Source organism: Macaca nemestrina, chromosome 7, assembly GCF_043159975.1.
Source record: "Macaca nemestrina isolate mMacNem1 chromosome 7, mMacNem.hap1, whole genome shotgun sequence".
In the NCBI taxonomy this organism is placed as follows: domain Eukaryota; kingdom Metazoa; phylum Chordata; class Mammalia; order Primates; family Cercopithecidae; genus Macaca; species Macaca nemestrina.
This window is the reverse complement of record NC_092131.1, coordinates 89,272,172-89,298,794: the sequence shown is the minus strand read 5'-3', so window position 1 is coordinate 89,298,794 and position 26,623 is coordinate 89,272,172. Positions and strand designations below refer to the sequence as shown.

General features: G+C 36.2%; 2 protein-coding genes and 1 pseudogene across 2 annotated transcripts in view; all 3 read left to right on the top strand.

The window, feature by feature from the left end:
- The window catches only part of LOC112423159 (olfactory receptor 4F6), a 64,333-nt gene that overhangs the window by 14,997 nt on the left and 22,713 nt on the right, over nucleotides 1–26,623 (top strand). The window lies entirely within an intron of this gene.
- Nucleotides 1–26,623, top strand: part of LOC105499235 (olfactory receptor 4F6-like) — an 84,925-nt pseudogene that overhangs the window by 46,933 nt on the left and 11,369 nt on the right.
- Nucleotides 14,901–21,375, top strand: LOC112423163 (olfactory receptor 4F3/4F16/4F29-like). The gene is made up of 2 exons (XM_024786919.2): nucleotides 14,901–15,036; nucleotides 20,353–21,375. The coding sequence occupies exon 2, from the start codon at nucleotides 20,377–20,379 to the stop codon at nucleotides 21,373–21,375; it is 999 nt and encodes a 332-aa protein (XP_024642687.2). The 5' UTR covers nucleotides 14,901–15,036; nucleotides 20,353–20,376.

Here is a 26,623-nt window from a genome sequence, read left to right as displayed (position 1 = left end):
AGGAGTTGAAAGATCTCTGCAAGGAAAACTAAAAAACATTGATAAAAGAAATTGAAAAGGACATAAAAATCGAAAGACATCTCTTTGGGAGGCCGAGGTGGGCGGATCACTTCAGGTTAGGAGTTCGAGACCAGCCTGGCCAACCTGGTGAAACCCCCATCTCTACTAAAAATACAGAAATTAGCTGAGTGTGGTGGCACACACCTGTAGTCCCAGCTACTCGGGAGGCTGAGGCAAGAGAATTGTTTGAACCCAGAAGGTGGATAATGTTGGCTGTGGGTTTGTCATAAATGGCTTTTTATTACTTTGAGGTAAGTCTCTTCTATGCCTATTTTCTTGAGGGTTTTTATTATAAAGGATGCTGGATTTTATCAAATGCTTTATCTGAATCTATTGAGATGACCACATAGTTTTTGTTTTTTCATTCTGTTTATGTGATATATCATATTTATTGGCTTGTGAATGTTAAATCATCCCTGCATCCCTGAAATGAACCCCACTTGATCATGACGTATTATCTTTTTGATGTACTGTTGGATTCAGTTAGCTCATATTTTGTTGAGAATTTTTGCGTCTATGTTTATCAGGGATATTGACTGTAGTTTTTTGTTTTGTTTTTTTTTTTTCTCTTCCATCATGTTCTTATCTAGTTTTGGTGTTAGGGTGATACTGGCTTCATAGAATGATTTAGGGAGTATTTTCTTCTTTCTCTATCTTTTGGAATAGTTTCAGTAAGATTGGTCCCGATTCTTTGAATGTCTGATAGAACTCAGCTGTGATTCTATCTGCTCATGAACTTTTTTGTTGTTGGCAATTTTTTTTGTTTGGTTATTGATTCAATCTTGCTGCTTGTTATTGATCTGCTCAGGGTTTCTATTTCTTCCTGATTTAGCCTGGGAGGGTCGTATATTTCCAGAAATTTATCCATTTCCTCTAGATTTTCTGGTTTGTGCATATAAAGGTGTAATATGGTTTAAATCTGTGTCCCTGCCCAAATCTCAAGTCTAATTCTTATCCCCAATGTTGGTAGTAGGGCCTGGTGGGAGGTGATTGGATCATGAGTGCAGTTTCTAATGGCTTAGTGCCGTTCCCCCTTGTTACTGTATCATGAGTGAGTTCTCACAAGATCTGGTTGTTTAAAAGTGTGTGGCACATCCCCCATCTCTCTCTTCCTTCTGCTCCTGGCCACGTGAAGTGCTGGTTCCCCCTTTGCCTCCTGCCACGATTGTAAGTTTCCTGAGGCCTCCCCAGAAGTTGAGTGGATGCCAGAATTATGCTTCCTGTATAGCCTGCAGAACCATGAGCCAATTAAACCTCTTTTCTTTATAAACTACTCAATCTCAGGTATTCCTCTATAGCAGTGCTACAATGAACTAATACAAGGTATTCATAGTAGTCTTGAATAATCTTTCATATTTCTTTGGTATCAGTTGTAATAGCTCCAGTTTCATTTCTAATTGAGCTTATTTTGAGTATTCTCTTTTCTTTTATTGTTTAATCTTGCCAATGGTTTATTAATTTTATCTTTTCCAAGAACCAGCTTTTTGTTTCATTTATCTTTTGTATTTTTTTGTTTCAATTTCATTTAGTTCTGCTTGAATTTTGTTATTTCTTTTAGTTCTGCTGTGATTTTTGTTATTTCTTTTCTTCTGCTGGGTTTGTATTTAGTTTGTTCTTTTTTCTCTAGGTTCTTGTGGTATGACATTATTTTGTCAATTTGTGCTGTTTCAGACATTTTCATGTAGGCACTTACTGCTATAATTTTTTCCTCTTAGCACTGCTTTTGCTGTATTCCAGAGGTTTTGATAAGTTGTGTCACTATTATCACTTATTTCAAATAATTTTTTAATTTTCATTTTGGTTTTATTATAAACCTCAAAATCATTCCAGATCAGATTATTTAATTTCCATGTATTTGTGTAGTTTTAAAGGGTCCTTTTGGAGTTGATTTCCAGTTTTATTCCACTGTGGTCTTGGATAATACTTGATATGATTTTGATTTTTTAATATTTATTAAGACTTATTTTGTGGCCTATTATATAGTCTATCTTGGAAAATATTTCATGTGCTGATGAGAAGAATGTATAATCTGCAGTTGTTGGAAAGAATGTTCTGTAAATATCTGTTAAGTTCATTTGTTCTAGGGTATAGTTTAAGTTTATTGTTTCTTTGCTGACTGTCTCAATAGTCTGTCTAGTGCTATCAGTGGAGTATTGAAGTCCACCACTATTATTGTATTGTTGTCTATCTTATTTCTTAGGCCTAGCAGTAATTGTTTGATAAATATGGGAGCTCCAGTGTTAGGTGCATATAAATTTAAGATCGTAATATTTTCTTGTTGGACTAATCCTTTTATCATATATGATGTCGCTTATTGCCTCTCTCTATTTTTTTTTTTGACAATTGTTGCTTCAAAGTCTGTTTTGTCTAATATAGGAATAGCCACTCCTGTTTGCTTTTGGTTTCCACTTGCATGGAATATATTTTTCCACCCCTTTACTTAAGTTTATATGAGTTCATATGTGTCAGGTGAGTCTCTTGAAAATAGCAGATATTTGGTTCACATTGATTGATTTGTGTATGTTGAACCATTCTTTCATCTCAGAGATAAATCCCACCTGGTCATCATGAATGATCTTTTTAATGTATTGTTGAATTCAGTTTGCTAGTATTTTATTGAGGAGTTTTGCGTCAATAGTCATCAGAGATAGTGGCTTATGGTTTTCTTTTTTTGATATGTCCTTGTCTGATTTTGATATCAAGATAATACTGGCCTCAGATAATGAGTTTAGAAGTACTTCCTCTTTTTTATTTTTTGAAATTATTTGAGTAGGATTGGTATCAGATCTTCATTAAGTATTTGGCAGAATTCAGCAGTGAGGCCATCAGGTCCTGGGAGCCTTTTTATTACAGCTCTGATCTTGTTATTTATTATTTGTCTGTTCAAGTTTTGGATTTCTTCCTGATGTAATCTTGGTAGGTTGTATGTGTCTAGGAATTTATCCATTTCTTCTAAATATTTCCAATTTATTGGTGTCTAGCTGCTCATGGTAGCAACTAATGATCCTTCAAATTTCTGCAGTATCAGTTGTAAACCTTTCTCATCTCTAATTTTATTTATTTGGCTCTTCTCTCTCTTTTTCTTAGTGTGGCTAAAGGTTTGTTAGTTTTGTTCATCTTTTCAAAAAGCCAGTTATTTGTTTCATTGACTTATGTATTGTTTTCTTCTTTTTAATTTCATTCATTTTTTTCTGTTATCTTTTTTATTTGTTTTCTTCCACTAATTTTGGGGTTAGTTTGCTCTTATTTTTCTAGTTCTTTAAGATACATTGTTAGATTACTTAAAGTTTTTCTTCTTTTTTGATGTAGGCACTTATAGCTATAAAATTCTCTCTTGGTACTGCTTTTGCTGTATCCTATAGGTTTTGGTATGTTGTGTTTCTTTCAAAATTTGTTTCAAGGAATTTTTCAATTTGCTTCAATTTATTGACTCACTGGTCATTCAGAAGCTTATTGTTTAATTTCCATGTGTTTGCATAATTTCCAATGTTTCTCTTGTTATTAATTTCTAGTTTTAGTTCATTGTGATCAGAGACAATTTTGACATTATTACAATTTTTTTTTTAACGTTTTAAGACTTGATCTGCAACCTAACATATGATCTGTTCTTAAGAATGGCTCATGTGTTGAGGAAAAGAGTGAATAATTTGTAGCCTTTGGACAAAATGTTCTGTAACTATCTATTAGGTCCGTTTGTAGTATAGATTACAGATTAATTCCTATGTTTCTTTGTTGATTTTCTATCTAGAAGATCTGTCCAATGGTGAAAGTGGGTTGTCTCTAGGTATTTTTTTTATTGGATTCGATCTCTCTCTCTTTCTCTGTCTCTCTCTCTCTCTCTCTCGTTCTGAAATGGAGTCTCGCTCTGTCACCAGGGTGGAGTGCAGTGGCGTGATCTTGGCTCACTGCAATCTCTGACTCCCTGGTTCAAGTGATTCTCCTGCCTCAGCCTCCCGAGCATTTGGGATTGCCACCACGCCCAGTTAATTTTTGTATTTTTAGTAGAGATGGAGTTTCACCGTGTTGGCCAGAATGGTCTTGATCTCCTGACCTTGTGATCCACCCGCCTTGGCCTCCCAAAGTGCTGGGATTACAGGTGTGAGCCACTGCACCCGGCCTCTCTCTCTCTCTTTAGCTCTAGTAATATTTGCTTTATATATCTGGGTGCTCCAATGCTGAGTGCATGTACCTTTAAAATTGTTATGTTGTCTTGCTGAATTGACCTCTTCATTGTATAGTGAGCTTGTGTCTTATAGTTTTTGTCTTGACATCTATTTTGTCTGATATAAGTATAGCTACTCCTGCTGTTTTTTTTTTGGTTTCCATTGGGATGGAATATATTTTTCCATCCCTTTATTTCCAGTCTATGTGTGTCTTTATAAGTGAAGTGTGTTTCTTTTAGGCAACAGATTAATAGGTCTTTTTTTTTTTAAATAATCCATTCAGTCACTCTATCTTTTGATTGGATAGTTTAGTCCATTTACATTCAATCTTATTATTGACAAGTAAGGACCTACTCCTGCCATTTTGTTATTTGTTTTCTCCTTGTTTTGTGGTCTTCTCTTCCTTCTTTCTTTCCTTCCTGTCTTCTTTTTTGTGAAGATGATTTTCTCTTTTGATATGATTTAATTTAGGTTCTTGCTTTTTAGGCTTTTGTGTTTTTGTTGTATTTTTTTGTTGTTTGTTTTTTGTTTTTTTTGACGGAGTCTTGCTCTGTCGCCCAGGCTGGAGTACAGTGGTGTGATCTCAGCTCACTGCAAGCTCTGCCTCCCAGGTTCACGCCATTCTCCTGCCTCAGCCTCCTGAGTAGCTGGGACTACAGGCACCTACCACCACGCCCAGCTAATTTTTTGTATTTTAGTAGAGATGGGGTTTCACCGTGTTAGCCAGGATGGTCTCAATCTCTGGACCTTGTGATCAGCCCGCCTTGGCCTCCCAAAGTGCTGGGATTATAGGCATGAGCCACTGTGCCTGGCCCCATTATATGTTTTTTGGTTTGAGGTTACCATGAGGTTTGCTCTGAGCCCAGTTTGGCACTCTCCTAGGTGTTGCATTCCCTGTGGCCCAGACTGCCTTTTGAGTTTGTTGAGAGTTCTGGAGTACTTTACTTCATAGTGAATGGTGGCGAGGCTTGAGGGCACTCATGTTCAGATGCTGGGATTGGTGATTTCCCTCTGGCTAGGGTTGGTTTAAATGCTCCCTCCACAGGTGGGCCTCAGCTGATTTGGTCAGGTTTTTCTTTCTGCCAAAACAGGGCTGCGCTGAGTTCAATGCCTCACAATTGCTGTGCTTTCCCTTTCCCCAGAGCACAGGAATGCTCTGTGCACCACCCTGCTGATGCCAGGGGAGGTTCAAGGGGTGGTATGAGCAATTGAAGACTGTGTTTCCTACCTCTTCAGTGCCTCCTTCAGCTGTATTAAGCTAAAACCAGGTATTGTGAGTGCTCTCCTGATTTTTGGTTCTTATAAAGGTGCTTTGTGTGTGTGTGTAGTTGTTAAATTGGTGTTCTTGCAGGGAGATGATCGGTGGAACCGTCTGTTTTACCATCTTTCTCCCTCACATCTCCTCTATAACCAACTTTTTCTTTCTTTTCTTTCTTTCTTTCTTTCTTTCTTTCTTTCTTTCTTTCTTTCTTTCTTTCTTTCTTTCTTTCTTTCTTTCTTTCTTTCTGTGTAGTGGTGTGATCTTGGCTTACTGCAATCTTTCTTTCTTTCTTTCTTTCTTTCTTTCTTTCTTTCTTTCTTTCTTTCTTTCTTTCTTTCTTTCTTTCTTTCTTTCTTTCTTTCTTTCTTTCTTTCTTTCTTCTTTTTCCTCTCTCTCTTTCTATCTCTTTCTCTTTCCCTCATCTTTTCCTTCCTTCCTTCCTTCCTTCCTTCCTTCCTTCCTTCCTTCCTTCCTTCCTTCCTTCCTTCCTTCCTTCCTTCCTTCCTTTTCTTTCTTTCGAGGTTCTGCTCTGCAGCCCCGCCTGGAGCACAGTGGGATGATCATAACTCACTGCAGTCTCAAACCCCTGGGCTTTAGTAATCCTTCTGCCTCAGCTTCCAAGTAACTGGAACAACAGGTGCACTATCACGCTGGGCTAATTTTATATATATATTTATTTATTTAAAGATGTGCCCTCATTATGTTGCCCATACTGGTCTCAAACTCGTTGCCTCAATTGATCCTCTCACCTCAGCCTCCTGGTCACTGGGATTATAGTCATGAACCACCACAACACCTGGCTAAGTTATACCTTTTTAAGAATAGAATAATTTGTCTATTTTATCTAAGTTTTGAAACTCACCAGCATCAAAGTTTTTCATAATATTTAAAAATTTCTTTTTGTAAAAAAAATCTGCAATACCATGTAGATATATTCTGTTTGTGGTTTTCTCTACTTTGTTCTGTCTCTTTTCTGACTGTCTCTTTCTCTCTGTCTCTTCCTGTATTATGTGGGTGTTACGTGAACAGAGGATTGCCTTGTTATTGGTCTTTTCAAAGAACCAACTTCTAGCTTTGTTGACCTTCCCTATTTTTTCTTTAGTTTTGGTGTCTTTGATTTTACTCTTATCTGTCTACTTTATTTGAATTTATTGTGTCCTTTTTCTTACTTTCTATGTTTCCAGCTTTCTATGTTGGAAAGTTGGATACTTAATTTGTTGGCTTTCTTCTTTTCTCATATATGCATTTCCATTGAGGTACACATAAGCTTTCACAACCACATGTTCAGTTTTTTTCTTTTCATTTTTTATTATTATACTTTAAATTCTGGGGTACATGTGCACAATGTACAGGTTTGTTACATAGGTATACATGTGAAAATGTTGGTTTGCTGCATCCATCAACTTGTCATTTACATTAGGTATTTCTCCTAATGCTATCCCTCCCCTAGCACCTTACCCCCTGACGGACCCCAGTGTGTGATGTTCCCCTCCCTATGTTCATGTGTTCTCATTGTTTAACTCTCACTTATGAGTGAGAACATGCGGTGTTTGGTTTCCTCTTCTTGTGTTACTTTGCTGAGAATGATGGTTTCCAGCTTCATCCATGTCCCTGTGAAGGACGTGAACTCATCCTTTTTTATGGCTGCCTAGTATTCCGTGGTGTATATGTGCCGCATTTTCTTTACCCAGACTATCTTTGATGGGTGTTTGTGTTGGTTCCAAGACTTTGGTATTGTGAGCAGTGCTGCAATAAACATATGTGTGCATGTGTCTTTATAGTAGAATGATTTATAATCCTTTGGGTATATAATCAGTAATGGGATTGATGGGTCAAATGGTATTTCTAGTTCTAGATCCTTGAAGAGTCACCACACTGTCTTCCATAATAGTTGAGGTAATTTATACTCCCAACAACAGTGTAAAAGCGTTCCTATTTCTCCACATCCTCTCCAGCATCTGTTGTTTCCTGACTTTTTAATGATCGCCATTCTAACTGGCGTGAGATGGTATCTCATTGAACCACATGTTCAGTTTTGTGTTTTTTAAAATTTCTACAAATTCTTCATTAAAACACAAACTATTTTGAAGTTTTAAAGTTTCCAAATGTATGGGAATTAAAAATATGTATCTTTTATAAACTTATAAGTTGATAGCATTGTTTTCAGAGGTTGAGGTCATATTCTTTGGAATTTGTTGACGTTTATATTCTTTTACCTAGTAAGTTTTTGTAATTGCTCCGTGTGTTTAAAAAATGTCTATTTTCTAATTGTTTGGAATAGAGTTCCATGTATTTAAATTAGATCATGATTGTTTATTTAGTAATTAACATTGCTCATGATTATTCAGATCCATAGCATTTCTGGTGTTTTTCTGCTTGACCTATAAGTGGTGTAAGAAATATATTTCAGTTTTCTCTTATGTCGAAAAAAAGTTGTATTTGATCAATGTTTTCTTTACACATTTTGCGGCTCTTATATTGTATACAAGTTTAGAATCTCACTGGTAAATTGAACCTTCTATTATTTGTATTCATACTTTTTGACTTTATTTATTTATTATTTGAAAAAATACAGCCATGCTGCTTTCTTTTTGGTATATAATTTTCCTGTTATTTTACTTTCAAGCTTTGTATATCGCTATGTTTTTAAGTATGTGTCTTGTAAATAGCATATTGGTGGAAAGGGCGGAGCAAGATGGCTGGATAGGAACAGCTCCAGTCTCCAACTCCCAGCGCGAGCGACACAGAAGACCGGTGATTTCTGCATTTTCAACTGAGCCTCTGCTGCTGACACCCAGGCAAACAGGGTCTGGAGTGGACCTCAAGCAATCTCCAATAGACCTACAGCTGGGGGTCCTGACTGTTAGAAGGAAAACTATCAAACAGGAAGGACACCTACACCAAAACCCCATCAGTACGTCACCATCATCATCAAAGACCAGAGGCAGATAAAACCACAAAGATGGGGAAAAAGCAGGGCAGAAAAGCTGGAAATTAAAAAACTAAGAGCACATCTCCCCCGGCAAAGGAGCGCAGCTCATCGCCAGCAACGGATCAAAGCTGGACGGAGAATGACTTTGACGAGATGAGAGAAGAAGGCTTCAGTCCATCAAACTTCTCAGAGCTAAAGGAGGAATTACGTACCCAGCGCAAAGAAACTAAAAATCTTGAAAAAAAAGTGGAAGAATTGATGGCTAGAGTAATTAATGCAGAGAAGGTCATAAATGAAATGAAAGAGATGAAAACCATGACACGAGAAATACATGACAAATGCACAAGCTTCAGTAACCGACTCGATCAGCTGGAAGAAAGAGTATCAGCAATTGAGGATCAAATGAATGAAATGAAGCGAGAAGAGAAACCAAAAGAAAAAAGAAGAAAAAGAAATGAACAAAGCCTGCAAGAAGTATGGGATTATGTAAAAAGACCAAATCTATGTCTGAGTGGGGTGCCTGAAAGTGAGGGGGAAAATGGAACCAAGTTGGAAAACACTCTTCAGGATATCATCTAGGAGAACTTCCCCAACCCAGTAGGGCAGGCCAACATTCAAATTCAGGAAATACAGAGAACGCCACAAAGATACTCCTCGAGAAGAGCAACTCCAAGACACACAATTGCCAGATTCACCAAAGTTGAAATGAAGGAAAAAATCTTAAGGGCAGCCAGAGAGAAAGGTCGGGTTACCCACAAAGGGAAGCCCATCAGACTAACAGCAGATCTCTCGGCAGAAACTCTACAAGCCAGAAGAGAGTGGGGGCCAATATTCAACATTCTTAAAGAAAAGAATTTTAAACGCAGAATTTCATATCCAGCCAAACTAAGTTTCATAAATGAAGGAGAAATAAAATCCTTTACAGATAAGCAAATGCTTATTTTGTCACCACTAGGCCTGCCTTACAAGAGACCCTGAAGGAAGCACTAAACATGGAAAGGAACAACCGGTACCAGCCATTGCAAAAACATGCCAAAATGTGAAGACCATCGCGGCTAGGAAGAAACTGCATCAACTAACGAGCAAAATAACCAGTTAATATCATAATGGCAGGATCAAGTTCACACATAACAATATTAACCTTAAATGTAAATGAACTAAATGCTCCAATTAAAAGACACAGACTGGCAAACTGGATAAAGAGTCAAAACCCATCAGTCTGCTGTATTCAGGAGACTCATCTCACATGCAGAGACATACATAGGCTCAAAATAAAGGGATGGAGGAAGATCTACCAAGCAAATGGAGATGAAAAAAAAGCAGGGGTTGCAATACTAGTCTCTGATAAAACAGACTTTAAACCATCAAAGATCAAAAGAGACAAAGAAGGCCATTACATAATGGTAAAGGGATCAATTCAACAGGAAGAACTAACTATCCTAAATATATATGCACCCAATACAGGAGCACCCAGATTCATAAAGCAAGTCCTTAGAGACTTACAAAGAGACTTAGAATCCCATACAATAATAATGGGAGACTTCAACACTCCACTGTCAACATTAGACAGATCAACGAGACAGAAAGTTAACAAGGATATCCAGGAATTGAACTCATCTCTGCAGCAAGCAGACCTAATAGACATCTATAGAACTCTCCACCCCAAATCAACAGAATATACATTCTTCTCAGCACCACATCGCACTTATTCCAAAATTGACCACGTAATTGGAAGTAAAGCACTCCTCAGCAAATGTACAAGAACAGAAATTATAACAAACTGTCTCTCAGACCACAGTGCAATCAAACTAGAACTCAGGACTAAGAAACTCAATCAAAACCGCTCAACTACATGGAAACTGAACAACCTGCTCCTGAATGACTACTGGGTAAATGACGAAATGAAGGCAGAAATAAAGATGTTCTTTGAAACCAATGAGAACAAAGATACAACATACTAGAATCTCTGGGACACATTGAAAGCAGTGTGTAGAGGGATAGCACTAAATGCCCACAAGAGAAAGCAGGAAAGATCTAAAATTGACACTCTAACATCACAATTAAAAGAACTAGAGAAGCAAGCGCAAACACATTCAAAAGCTAGCAGAAGGCAAGAAATAACTAAGATCAGAGCAGAACTGAAGGAGATAGAGACACAAAAAACCCTCCCAAAAATCCATGAATCCAGGAGTTGGTTTTTTGAAAAGATCAACAAAATTGATAGACTGCTAGCAAGACTAATAAAGAAGAAAAGAGAGAAGAATCAAATAGATGCAGTAAAAAATGATAAAGGGGATATCACCACTGACCCCACAGAAATACAAACCAGCATCAGAGAATACTATAAACACCTCTACGCAAATAAACTTGAAAATCTAGAAGAAATGGATAATTTCCTGGACACTTACACTCTTCCAAGACTAAACCAGGAAGAAGTTGAATCCCTGAATGGACCAATAGCAGGCTCTGAAATTGAGGCAATAATTAATAGCCTACCAACCAAAAATAGTCCAGGACCAGATGGATTCACAGCTGAATTCTACCAGAGGTACAAGGAGGAGCTGGTACCATTCCTTCTGAAACTATTGCAATCAATAGAAAAAGAGGGAATCCTCCCTAACTCATTTTATGAGGCCAACATCATCCTGATACCAAAGCCTGGCAGAGACACAACAAAAAAAGAGAATTTTAGACCAATATCCCTGATGAACATCGATGCAAAAATCCTCAATAAAATACTGGCAAACCGGATTCAGCAGCACATCAAAAAGCTTATCCACCATGATCAAGTGGGCTTCATCCCTGCGATGCAAGGCTGGTTCAACATTCGCAAATCAATAAACATAATCCAGCATATAAACAGAACCAAAGACAAGAACCACATGATTATCTCAATAGATGCAGAAAAGGCTTTTGACAAAATTCAACAGCCCTTCATGCTAAAAACGCTCAATAAATTCGGTATTGATGGAATGCACCTCAAAATGATAAGAGCTATTTATGACAAACCCACAGCCAATATCATACTGAATGGGCAAAAACTGGAAAAATTTCCTTTGAAAACTGGCACAAGACAGGGATGCCCTCTCTCACCACTCTTATTCAACATAGTGTTGGAAGTTCTGGCTAGGGCAATCAGGCAAGAGAAAGAAATCAAGGGTATTCAGTTAGGAAAAGAAGAAGTCAAATTGTCCCTGTTTGCAGATGACATGGTTGCATATTTAGAAAACCCCATCATCTCATCCCAAAATCTCCTTAAGCTGATAAGCAACTTCAGCAAAGTCTCAGGATACAAAATCAATATGCAAAAATCACATGCATTCTTATACACCAGTAACAGACAAACAGAGAGCCAAATCATGAATGGACTCACATTCACCATAGCTTCAAAGAGAATAAAATACCTAGGAATCCAACTTACAAGGGATGTAAAGGACCTCTTCAAGGAGAACTACAAACCACTGCTCAGTGAAACAAAAGAGGACACAATCAAATGGAAGAACATACCATGCTCATGGATAGGAAGAATCAATATTGTGAAAATGGCCATACTGCCCCAGGTAATTTATAGATTCAATGCCATCCCCATTAAGGTACCAATGACTTTCTTCACAGAATTAGAAAAAACTGCTTTAAAGTTCATATGGAACCAAAAAAGAGCCCGCATTGCCAAGACAATCCTAAGTCAAAAGAACAAAGCTGGAGGCATCACGCTACCTGACTTCAAACTATACTACAAGGCTACAATAACCAAAACAGCTTGGTACTGGTCCCAAAACAGAGATATAGACCAATGGAACAGAACAGAGTCCTCAGAAATAATACTACACATCTACAGCCATCTGATCTTTGACAAACCTGAGAGAAACAAGAAATGGGGAAAGGATTCCCTATTTAATAAATGGTGCTGGGAAAATTGGCTAGCCATAAGTAGAAAGCTGAAACTGGATCCTTTCCTTACTCCTTATACGAAAATTAATTCAAGATGGATTAGAGACTTAAATGTTAAACCTAATACCATAAAAACCCTAGAGGAAAACCTAGGTAGTACCATTCAGGACATAGGCATGGGCAAAGACTTCATGTCTAAAACACCAAAAGCAACAGCAGCAGAAGCCAAAATTGACAAATGGGATCTAATTAAACTAAAGAGCTTCTGCACAGCAAAAGAAACTATCATCAGAGTGAACAGGCAATCTACAGAATGGGAGAAAATTTTTGCAATCTACAGAATGGGAGAAAATTTTTGCAATCTACTCATCTGGCAAAGGGCTAATATCCAGAACCTACAAAGAACTCAAACAAATTTACAAGAAAAAAAACAAACAACCCCATCAAAAAGTGGGCAAAGGATATGAACAGACACTTCTCAAAAGAAGACATTCATACAGCCAACTGACACATGAAAAAATGCTCATCATCACTGGCCATCAGAGAAATGGAAATCAAAACCACAATGAGATACCATCTCACACCAGTTAGAATGGCAATCATTAAAAAGTCAGGAAACAACAGGTGCTGGAGAGGATGTGGAGAAATAGGAACACTTTTACACTGTTGGTGGGATTGTAAACTAGTTCAACCATTATGGAAAACAGTATGGCGATTCCTCAAGGATTTAGAACTAGATGTACCATATGACCCAGCCATCCCATTACTGGGTATATACCCAAAGGATTATAAATCATGCTGCTCTAAAGACACATGCACACGTATGTTTATTGCAGCACTATTCACAATAGCAAAGACTTGGAATCAACCGAAATGTCCATCAGTGACAGACTGGATTAAGAAAATGTGGCACATATACACCGTGGAATACTATGCAGCCATAAAAAAGGATGAGTTTGTGTCCTTTGTAGGGACATGGATGCAGCTGGAAACCATCATTCTTAGCAAACTATCACAAGAACAGAAAACCAAACACTGCATGTTCTCACTCATAGGTGGGAACTGAACAATGAGATCACTTGGACTCCGGAAGGGGAACATCACACACCGGGACCTATCATGGGGAGGGGGGAGGGGGGAGGGATTGCACTAGGAGTTATACCTGATGTAAATGAGGAGTTGATGGGTGCTGACGAGTTGATGGGTGCAGCACACCAACATGGCACAAGTATACATATGTAACAAACCTGCACGTTATGCACATGTACCCTAGAACTTAAAGTATAATAATAATAATAATAAATGAAAAAAATAAATAAATACAGTAAAGGAAGGTTTTTACAGAAAAGGTATATTTATGTGAAAGCTTTGTGATGTCACAATCCTCTTATACTTTAGTAATTAATATCTTATAACTTGACAGTGCTGTATAATGGAAAATTTCTGTAATCTAAGGGCCTGGGGTTTAGGCCTTGTGGAACTCAAAGCATCTAAAAAATCAAAATTGCTAAAGGTAAATTTAATTTTATATTCTGTGGTTTCTCAAGTAGTTACTCTTTCTCCTTCCAGCTCTGCTTCCCAAGTATTTAAAAGTGCTGGATTTCTCAGTCAGTTACTCCTATTGACTTATTTTAAAGCAAAAATATTTCTGTACGTTCATCCAAGACACCATTACACTTGATACCCAGCAGGTACTTTTCTTCTATTCTTTTGTACTTTTTATTCCCTGGGTGAAAATCAGTGTAGACTCTGAGGTATAATTTCCAGGAAAATCCAATCAAGAGAGGACAGGCTATTCCCAAGACTCGGTACCATCATTTGGTCACCGATATTCAAGGTTCTTAAGTAGAATCTTTTTTACTTGCAAAAAACAACATAAGACTCTTTGTTTTGGAAAAGGTTACAACCTCAGTCAGAACATGAAATTATCATCTTCTGAACCTAGAAAAATGTTCCTACTTCATGTACGATACTGTAAAATGTATGTAAAACAAATGTTTTACAGTTTAGCAGACTAGACATTAATCTAACCTATCCTTGGATAGTTGATCTATCTCTGAGTATTGCTCAGTAAATATTTCTCCTCTTAATTTAATTTATAATTTAATTCTCATTCAACATGTTCACTGCATATGTATTCTGGGCAAGGCATGGAGGAGAGTATCAAAATGAACAGACTATGACTGTTTCTGATGTTTTTGGGGAACTGTTTTTTGGGGAAGGTGACATTAAATTAGATCTTGAATGAAGAGTGGGATTCCAAACAGAAGAACATATTTCAGGAGGAGGAGGAAACACCATAATATCTTCATTCTTTCTATTCCTTGTTTCTTTTAACTCTTTTATTCTGTATTTCCTTTTAGCTTTTCACGGCGATAAATTCCTAAGTGATGTCATCAGTCTCTGTGTTATAAACTCCCAATTTTTGTCATTTTTAGTTCTCAGCATTACTTAAACTACTTTTTCTTTCTTTCTTTTTAGAAATTGTAACTCTCATGTAATTCAAGCTGTTTTATCTTTTCACAAAAGGAATTAACCCATCATCTGAGAAGAATAGATTAGATTTGTTGGTTTAACTCAGGTAAGACACAGTTTTGGGTCCCACAGTGCTTCTTTGCAAAGAGGACTAACGGCATTTTCATCGAGTATGAATCATTTCAAGGCTCAAAGAAGATTCATCTGTTGTGTTTTTATTGATGTTATACAGACGAAGAAGACAGTAAAATAGGGTAAGCATCAATTATCATTTAAAAACGTTGCCATAGGGAGCTGAGATCAGCTATAGGCAACATTTTAGAAGCTGAGTTCTGAGTTGTTGACGTCCCTTATTCTGCTGTGCAAGGAGGGCAGGGTGAGAGCGGAGAGTTATAGCAGCCTGGAATAATCAGGAAGCATAGCACAGTTAGGGACATATATAACTAAAATAAAAATATGATGAATCAAATTTACATAAACCCAGGCAACTAACTGCATTGATTTCCTCCTATGACTTCATGTAGAGCTGGCTCAATATTAAATAGGCTAATTGAAAGTATCTGGAAAGAATAATTCTGAAGGCTAAGAACTTAGAGGAGACTAGATCTGTGAGAGAAAGATGTAGTGGAAGTTACTGGACAGCCAAAGGGGAAGTATGAAAATGGTAGATACCAGAGTAGGAGTAGATGATGGTATGGCAAGAGATGGTAGAGGAGCTGCAGATAAGGCAAGAGACACTCAAGACCCACTTTGCCTTCACTGAAATTCTGTTGAGTACTCAGATAGTAAAAGATACTTCTGAAAACTGTCTGCCCTGAAAATAATCTTTGACTTTAGATTGTTGGTGACTTACGGAGTATCATAGTGAAGAATGCCTGGAATCTGAAGTCAACTTGCTCTTTAATGTTTTTCTTTGAAGAGAAATGCATGTGTACCGTAGAAAATTTATAAAATAAAGTAGGAAGAAGAGGACAAAAACACCCATAGTCCCTCCATAGAAAAATGGCAACTGTTAAAATTTTGACATTTCCTTCAGATACTCTTTTTTAATCATTTACATTTTAAAAAAGCAATTGCAAAATTGGGTTTGAATTGGATACTTAGGTGTGCAAAATCAGGCAATCCATAAAATCTATTCAAGTCCTTATTTTCTAATCTGTAAAATGTGGATTGTATTACCTTTCCTACGTTCTTCATGGGCTATTTTATAACAAAAAATATGAAAGATTTTTAAAGGCTATAAACTGTAAGGAAAAAAGCAAATCCATGGTATAAATTTTGGTATTTGTTTCCTGGAGGAAATGTTAATGAAAAGGATAAAGAGCAACAAGCAGCATTTATAGTAGGACAGAACTTGAGAAAATTGACTTAGTTGTAATTATGTGAGAGAATAGGAGCATTCTCAATTCAGATGAGTTTTTAACTGAAAGGGCTAATCATCAGGACTAATGATATTCTAACACAAAATATCTTGATTTCCAAAGGATATAGTACATCTATAATATAACATTGTTTTCTAAAGCCCAATATGAGATCAGAATTAACAGAAGTATGACCTTCAAGATTCAGGAAATAATTGGATTATATTTGTAATTAGAGATACCCTTATTAATGTTTTATCACCAAGATTTATTAGCACATTCCTTAATGTGCTAAATGATGTGTAGATAGTGAAGAGAATCAGAGAAGAACAACCAATGTGTTTAAAAGGGTTGAGAAAGGAGATGGCATTAATAACAGAAAAGTGTTTATTATGGATATCATAAAATTAAGGAGAGGTAAATAGTTAAATAACTCTATGACTGAGTCATTGACTAGTAAGTTTAGTTGATGGATTTTTTGGGCATGATTTCACTTGTATAAAAGATCACTATCTGGAGAATAGTAGTAGTTTCCATCTCTACTGAGGATTTAGCAGAAGTAAATAATCCTAAATAATCGTCCTTAGTAGATTATGTCTGAGGGTTTGTAAAAGAGTAAAGAAAACAATTTTGAAACACTCAACAAAATGCCAAAGCAGATTTTGAGATTTGTAATTTGTGTATATTTAAAGTTACTTTGGGCACTGTGCATTTAGGTATGATCTGCTCTTTGGCCTCTAAGCAATGATGATTCTATCATTCTCTATGTTAATGAATCTAGTTAGAATTCTTATTTGAAGAGATACTCTCTTTAGATTCAGCCTGTGGAATAGACATTACCAGTAGGGGAAGATGATAAAAGTTTTGCATATCTCACTATCTACATGATTTCTCAGACAGTAGGAAATGGTGAACAGTGTGAAATAATGCAGAGCAATCGTGAGGATTAAGATTTAGTTACTGTAAGGTATTTGGTGATTCTCATGAGACCAGTTTTAGAAAAGTGGAGGCAAGGGGGTCATTGATGGGCAGTGGAGAAGATAGTATTAGGAGGAGTAAGTATTTCTGAAAAGTAGGAGCATGAAGGGAGATTATACTAGCAATATGGTATAAAGCCAAATTACAGCAGTAGATTCTAGATTAGGAATTTGTATTTTCAGAGGTAATGAGACCCATTGAACAGTTTTTGGCAGTGCTAGTTATATGATCAAAGTGCTACTTAGGAAAAGTAATCTCATGGCCATATTCAGGAGAAATTGAGAAGCCAATTGTCCTGAATTATGGAATTTCAGTAATGGTTATTGAAAACAAATGAGAGATTTGAGAGGAGCAGGACAGATGAGATGCTTGTGATGATATAGTAGATCTTGAGGAAAAGCTGCATTGGGGATTAGAGAGGTAATTATGGATTTTGTTGTAGTCATGTAAAATTTCACATGCATGTAATATATAAACATCTAGGTAATCCTGCTTAGTAGGCTGAGGGAAATATGACTGTATTGTTTAGAAAGAATTAGGGGATGAATGATATACTTACTCAGATTCAACTAGAAGTTATATGCTAGCAATACTACTAGATCTTTCCATATGTATTACCTTTCACATAGTGGTCAAGTTTTACGGGGAGGGTATAATAAGACCAAACAGAAAGCCCATTAAAGGAGGAGAACGAGGCAAGATCTTAAATAACGCTCTTATTTATGTAGTGAAGGAATGATGAAAAACTAGAGAATGACAAAAGGAGAAGTTTGAGAGTTAAGTGAACTACCAGACAAATTTAGTGCCACTCAGGATGTTTATAATAATGTCATTACAGCTAACAGTATTGAGTTCTTGCTGTGTCAAAAACTGCTCTAAGCTCTTTACCCATAGCAAATTTTGAGGCCAGAACTATTATTACTCAATTTGATAGTATCTTAGATACAGTGAGATAGATATGTTGTCTAAGGTTAGGGAAAAAATGGGAGGGTAAATGGTTAAGTCATATTTAAACCCTGGAGTTTGACCAGTTATTCATTTTTAACAAATATATTACCTGTCTGCCCAGATTATTAAACATAAGGAGGAAAACACATGGGTTTAAATAAACTATCTAATACCCTAAATTGAGATTTGAAAAGATTAACATGATTGAATTTTTATTTTAAATTGTCATTCTTTATTATCTTGTGGAGAAAATTTTACTTGTCTTCAAGGTCAGCCTGTATTGTGATGGAAAATATTTGAGACGAGTTCAATTTTAAGTTTGGATCATTAAAAATATCAAATTCTCACCAACTTTTCTTTAATTGCTTCATCACAAGCAATAAGTTAGAATATTGTCATTGAAAATTAGAGTTTACTTTAAACCCAATACGGTGGTATTTATTTATTTCAAAGATTTTTAAGGCACTTTTGTAAAACTCAAGTAATTATTACAACAACACAACAAGGAGCCTACCACTGTATTTTAGATGGCATTTACATCTCTGGAGAGATTAGAGTGTACAAAATAACAGACTAGGCAGGATATATTGAGTAGTTGTTGAACTCAGGTAGTTGGCCTATATTTCTGAATGTTCTTCTCAAATCTCATAATTTATATGCATAAAGCATATATTAAATATATGTAGTATTAGGCTGATCTTTGATACAGCGCTGCTGGTAGAAGCAGATACTTATTTTAATAAAACATAATAATAGCATGTAAAGAGATTCAAGGGCAACATAGACAAGATTCTTTGGAGCAGAGCAATTCAGAAGATGAATTTAAAGACAGTATGATTTTTTTTTTCTTTTTTTTTGAGATGAGGTCTCTATGTGTTGCCCAGGCTAGAGTGCAGTGGCTATTCACAGGTGTGATCATAGTACATTACAGCCTTGAATTCCTAGGCTCAAGTGATTCTCCTGCCTCAGCCTACCTACTAGCTGAGATTACAGGCATGTGCCACTGTGCTTGGCTTAGATGATTTCTTTTTAATTCTTTTTATTTTTTTTTAGAAACAGCATCTAGGTCTGTTGCCCAGGTTGGGATAGCCTTGCACTCCTGGACTCAAGTGATCCTCCCACCTTACCTCCCAAGTAGCTGGGACAACAGACATGTACAATCATGCCTGGTTAATCTTTTTATTTTTTGTAGAGGTGGGGTCTCACTATGTTGCCCATACTGGTCTCAAACTCCTGGGCTCAAGCAATCCTCCTGCCTCGGCCTCCCAAAGTGCTGGGATTATAGGCATGAACTACTGCACCTGGCCAGATGATTATTTTGGAAATCCAAATTTGAGGCTGGAAGATTAGGTGCAATGTATATCTTAAAGCACATAGGATAAAGATAATGAGATGAAAATCATGAAAGAAAACAAAATAGGAAGGACAGATACAGGAGGTAAGAAAATCAATATGTAAAACCAATAGTAATTCCAGAAGGATGAAAAAGAATTGACTTAATTGAATGGAAAGAGGAGAAAAGTAAACAGGGGAGAAAAGTATTTTGAAGGTGTCATCTTAATTGGTGTTTGAGCAAAGTAGAAAGGAAACAGAACATGTTGGTGAGGAAAATAGTTGATGTATTTTAAAATAAGAGTGCAGAACTGTATCACTAGAAAATGGATAGTAACCATTAACAGAATAGAAAAGTATAATAGCACTTCCAACTTAATCAGGAGGTAATGAAATGAATATAGTTTTAATCAAACCAACAAAAATTAAAAAATGAAATAAGTTATCCCTTTTTGCTGATGACATGATTGTCAAGCTAGAAAACCCAAGATATTTCAGTAAAAAACTACAAAGTGTAGTAAGGTGGCTACATATATACAAAATAAGTAACTTTCACAACAAAAATAAATAACTTTTCCCAATGTTTGCACTTTTCATTCTGTAGCATTTTTTTTTCCATGTAGAAATTAGGAAACACAAGTCTCTCTACTATCTGATTTATCTCTCTTAAGTTTGTAGATGACTTTATTTATATTTTCTCTTCTTGATTATACAGTAAAGCCCAAACTAAATTTGAGCCTACATGATTAAAGAATACCAAGTATCTAGGTGTGGAAAAAATTCTAGGGCTGGCTTTCCATGAACCTTGTACTATGTAAATTCTAACGGTATAAAATGGCAAGATCACCTTGTAATCTTGAGCAGAGTAGTAGACATTTATGTCATTATTCCATAGCCAGAATGTCAATTTCAACTTAAAAATTATGTTTTTCTTCCTCTTTCGTTCTTCAGGTAACTTCAAGGTCAGCCTTGCACATGAAGTTGATGAATGGAGAAAATCACTCAGTGGTGTCTGAATTTTTCTTGTTGGGACTCACGAGTTCTTGGGAGATTCAGATTTTCCTTTTTCTGTTTTTCACAGTATTTTTTGTAGCAAGTATGCTGGGAAACATTCTCATTATGCTTACTATAATCTCAGACCATCACTTACATTCCCCGATGTACTTTCTGTTGGCAAATCTCTCCTTCATTGATACAGGTGTTTCCAGCATTGCAACCCCAAAGATGGTTTATGACCTTTTCCGAAAACATAAAGTCATCTCCTTGAAAGGATGCATTACTCAGATGTTCTTTATTCACACTGTTGGTGGTACAGAGATGGTGCTGCTCATAGTCATGGCCTATGATCGGTATATTGCTGTCTGTAAGCCCCTCCACTACCTGAACATCATGAGCCTAAGAACATGCATTTCTTTTATGGCTGTTGCTTGGACCATTGGACTCATCCATTCTGTGGCCCAACTGGCTTTTGTTGTAAACTTACCCTTTTGTGGCCCCAACAAAATGGATAGTTTTTATTGTGATTTTCCTCGGTTTATCAAACTCGCATGTATAGACACATACAGACTGGAGTTTCTGGTCACTGCCAACAGTGGTTTCATCTCCATGGGCACTTTCTTCATCTTGATTGTGTCCTACATCTTTATTCTGGTCACAGTTTGTAAACACTCTTCAGGAGGTTCATCCAAGGCCCTGTCCACTCTCACAGCTCACATCACTGTTGTGGTTTTCTTCTTTGGTCCTTGCATTATTGTCTATGTGTGGCCATTTCTTACCTTACCTATAGATAAATTTTTAGCTATCTTTGATACCCTTATTACTCCTTTTATGAATCCTGTCATCTACACATTTAGAAATAAGGACTTGAAGGTAGCAATGAGGAAACTGTTTCTTAGGGCTTTCAGTATCAGGCAGAATTCTTTTTCTCCCAGTCCAAAAAAATTCAGATTCATCTTGACTATTCTTGGAAATTAATCTCTTTAATTGAACATTTCACAAATCATTTTAGTTGAGTTAGTGTTTTCAATATCTACTGTGAAATCTCTCCTCAACGGATTCTGTTCTGATCTGGTCAGTTCTTCACGGGGAACCCTTGCTTTAAGAATCCTGAAAATATTGATGAGGAGTGAATTCACTCTCTGAATGTAGCTTCCTTGTTTATTTTTGAAGATTTTGGTGATAGTGATTGCTAAAATCTCACATACTGGGCACATTTCCCATTAATACCAAATTTTGGATGCTGTTCTCCTTGGCATGGATTCTCAAAGGTTTATCTCTTCTAATTCACGTGTGTACCTGTATTCATGTTTTCAGTTTCTCAGGGTCTATATACTGAGGGAAAAACAAAGTAAAGATAATTGCTTAGATAGCTCTGAGCATTTGAGGCTTTTGCCATCTTAATTTGTTCAGTTATAATTGGAAGGTAAAATTCGAGGAAAATCATAGAGAGACAACTCAGGAAACTTTAATATTATTAACCAAGAAAACATTTCGAGACCAGAAGATGTAAATTGCTTTACCACACAATGTGCATGATAATTATTTTTATCCCAATTATTTCCTAAACAAGTTATTTTTTATATTTTTTATATTGAAAAGTATATAAATATTAAATGATTATAAATGGATTAAATATTTTGGAGACGAAAAGAAGAAACACTGATTTATTAATAAATAAAAATGCAAAATATTTCCATTTTATGTGAACCAGGTTCATAACTAAATAAAAAGCAAATGATACATATGATTGCACCACTGCACTCCAGCCTAGGTGATAGAGTGAGACCTTGTCTTAAAGAAAAGCAAATACAAAGTGTAGAAATTACAAAATATATTACAAAACTGTCTATAAATGAAGAGATATAAAGCTGTAAATTAAGAAATACATTAAACTTTCCACATGATAAAATTTACACAATTATTCAAAGAATATACTATTCAAAAATAGTATAAATAATTGTTCAAAGAGAGTATTTCAGTGCTTCTGTGGGTTACCAAATAAGTAGGAGTGGCTGTCATGTGAACCTGCTATTATTCAAGTGTGGATTAAACAACCTTTAGGAAACTGGCCTGCTCTTCATCAGCTCCAGAATGACCTGTAGCAATCCTTGTAGTGGCAGCAATAGACTGTTAGTAAGGAATTGGAAGCATAATGTTGAAGGCCGAAAGAAATATTACTGACAAATATTCACCCTCTCTCCCACACAAATTTGCCACTGAATCTTAGCTATAAGATTAAACCCTCTTGAACTTGAGAAAAGATGTGTTGGCATTCCTGTTTTGTACCCCTTGCTTTTATGCATTGAAATCTTTCATCCTAAGTGTTGCATGCGTCTGAAATATCTTCCCATATTTTTAACACTAGTCCTGGCTTCTTTTATGAACTCCAGACGACATAACTGGAAAGAGCAATTCCATATATAACTTTTATGAAACTTGTCACCTTCCCTGTAGAAACTGGAGTTTTCTGCATTCTCACCCAGATTGGTGATACCACCCAGTTTTTTAAAGTTAGAATCTTGGTGACACAGAGATTTTTTTTTTTTTTTTTTTTTTTTTTTGATACAGAGTCTCACTCTGTTGCCCAGGCTGGAGTGCAGTGGTGCAATCTCGGCTCACTGCAAGCTCCACCGCCCGAGTTCATGCCATTCTCCTGTCTCAGCCTCCCAAGTAGCTGGAACTACAGGCGTCTGCCACCACGCCCGGCTAATTTTTTTGTATTTTTAGGAGAGACAGGGTTTCACCGTGTTAGCCAGGATGGTCTTGATCTCTTGACCTCGTGATCTGCCCGCCTTGGCCTCCCAAAGTGCTGGGATTAGAGGCATGAGCCACTGCTCCCGGCCTGGTCTGTTCTTTTTAATATTGCTTGTATTTGTCCCTTTCTCTTTCTTTTTAGTGTCATTTCCTTGGCCTAGGATCTCCTATTCCTTACCTCCTAATCGGTCTGTGGGCATGGAGCCTCGCCTCCCCTTCCTCCCAGAATCTTCCCCAGAAAGCCACCAGAGGGATCTTCTGTAATGTGAGCCTGATAATATGACTGCCCTCAGAAACCACCTACCGTATAGGGTTGGAATTCTTTTACTTCTCCAGATTTCTTGTATAGGATTGATAAAATCTTGGTGTTTGTATAATCTTAGATATTTTGACGTCACATTTTGACAAAGCATGTAAAATCGTGAGCACCAAAACCTGGTCTCTCTGGCATGAATGGGGACGTTCAAGAATTGATGTTTCTGGTACACATTATAGCATAATATGGCCCTTAATAAGTTGAGATCACTGGTTGTGACTCTGGAAGACAAACATTGAAAACTAGCTTTACTGCGTGCTATAGGATATTGCAACACTATGGGGATTGGGGTGCGAGGGCTGCCAATCTAGGAGAGCATTCAGAATGCAGAAAACTGGAGAAGAGTTTGTGGAAATCATTTCTTTGGGATGAGCTTGAGCTGACATATAATGTATGCTGATACCACTGATAGAGATCATGAGGTGAAAAAACGTGATCTAAGAATCTTTAAATTTTAGTTTTTCTCTGCCAGTGCTCTGTGACTTGAAGAAAGCCATAATTTCTGGAGGAAGATGGATGCCATATTCCTAATAATGTTTGACCCTGAGTCTGACTTGAAAATTTCATTGGGTTTTTGACAAATTTTCTCAAGATAGCTTTACAGATAAGATTGTAAAATGTAGATTGGATGATAATAAAATGTAATGGGGTCCCAATTATCTCAATAATTATGTTCTAAATGTGTATATCAGAGGAATTTTGCCTATTTTTGAGGATTCTTCTTTTTTAGAGCAGTTTTCTTATTACAAAATAATACAAATCTATTAAAGAAAATTAGAAAAATATACAGAAAGTTTGATCATATTTGAATAATACTTTTATCAAGGACCAGTGACAAACAGGCACGTAGATGTCTCTGAGCTTAGATAAGAATAGAATCAGAAATATGAGTTTCTTCTTCTTCTTCTTTTTTTTTTTTTTTTGAGACAGAGTCTTACTCTGTCACCCAGGCTGGAGTGCAGTGGCCGATCTTGGCTCACTGCAACCTCCGCCAAGTGATTCTCCTGCCTCAGCCTCCAGAGTAGCTGGTATTACAGGCGCTTGCCACCATGCTTGGCTAATTTTTGTATTTTTAGTAGAGACGGGGCTTCGCCATGTTGGCCAGGCTGGTCTCGAGCTCCTGACCTCAGGTGATCCACCTGCCTCAGCATCCCAAAGTGCTGGGATTATAGGCATGAGCGAGCCACCGTGTCCAATCATGAGTTTCTTCTTTAAAGATTGTTAGTAGCTCTAGCAAGAGCAACAGCTAAGGAAAAAGTTTAAAAGAAAATAAAATTCATCAACTGTGTGATACAGCAGACAGTGTTATTAATAGCTAAAATACTTTCTTGAAGATAGAATTCTCCTGGTTCTAGTAGATTAAGAATTTTGCTTTTCTGTTAAGAACATTACTTACTAATAGAATAAAAAATATGAGTTTCTTCTTTTTTTGAGGCAAATAGTTTCAAAATTATTTAGATTATTGTATAATGAAGTAATAGTAGTGTAAAATTTATGATGTCTGAAAAACTAAAACTTGTTTTATGAAAATTTCGTTATAATCAAAACCATGAAGAAACAATTTATATTAATAGCATTAAGGTAGATAGATACCCTGAGATTATGTATCAAAACTTGTTTTCCTGCTGCAGAAGAAATAAATTTGGAGAATTTATTTTCCAAAAAGACTCAAACAATGTAATAAAAATAAGTCTATGTCAGGATGACAAAATGAAGGCATACTTAGAAAATTTGTGAATAACATAAAAATGAAAAAAAGATTGGATGACAGAACAAAGTTACAAAAGCACTCGGATGCATCAAATTAAAAAAATTGAGAGCAGGAAAAATAAATATGTGAAATTCTATATTCACATCTAAAAAACAAATTTGCAGAAGGCTATTCTGGGTCGTTTGCTTCTCCATATAAAGGAGTTTATTGATATCCTCAAAATAACTGAGCGTTTACTGAGACTTTTTTTTTTTAAATCATGAATGGGTGTTGGATTTTTCTCAAATGGTTTTCCTGTGTCCATTGATATAATCATGTGTTTTTTTCTTCTTTAGCTTATTGATTTAATGGATTACATTAATTGGTTTTTGAGTGTTGAGCTAGACTTGCATAGCTGGGATAAATCTCACTTGGTCATGATGTATAGTTCTTTTTATATACAATTATCCCTCAGTATCTTTGCAGGATTATTTCCAGGACCCCTGTGGATACCAAAATCTAGATGCTGAAGTACCTTATATAAAATGTCATAGTATTTGCGTATAACCTATTCACATCCTCCTGTGTACAGTCATGTGTTGTATAATGATGTTTCAGTCTACGGTGAACTGCATATATTATAGTGGTCCCATAAGATTATAATAGAGCTGAAAAGTTTCTATCACCTAGTGATGTAGCCATTGTAACATTGTAGTACAATGCATTACTCGCCTGTTTTTAGTGATAATGGTACAAATAAACTTACTATGCTATCAGTCATATAAAAGTATAGAACATATAATTATGCACAGTACCTAATACTTGATAATAATAGTAAATGATGATTTTACCGGTTGATGTATTTACTATATTATACTTTTTATTGTTATTTTAGACTATACTCGTTCCACTTATGAAAAAATCCCCGCTAACTGTAAACGTGCCTCAGGTGGGTCCTTCAGGAGGTATTCCAAAAGATGGCATTGTTATCATAGAAGATGACAGCTCCATTCATGTCATTGTCCTTGAAGATCTTTCAGCAGGATAAGATGTGGAGGTGGAAGGCAGTGATATTGATGATCTTGACCCTGTGTAGGCTTAGGCTAATGTGTGTGTTTTTGTCTTAGTTTTTAACAAAAAAATTTGAAGAGTAAAAATAAATAAATAAAAAGCTTACAGAGTAAGAATATAAAGGAACATTTTGGCAGAGCTATACAATGTGTTTGTGTTTTAAACTGTTATTACAAAAAAGTCAAAAAGTTGAAAAGAAATGGAAAAGTTTATGAAGTAAAAAGTTACAGTAAGCTGAAATTAATTTATTATTGAAGAAATAAAAATATTTTAAAAATAAATTTAGTGTAGCCTAAGTGTACAGCGTTTATAAAATCTGCAATAGTATAGTATAATGTCTTGAATTTTCATATTCACTTACCACTTGCTCAGTGATATACCCAGAACAATTT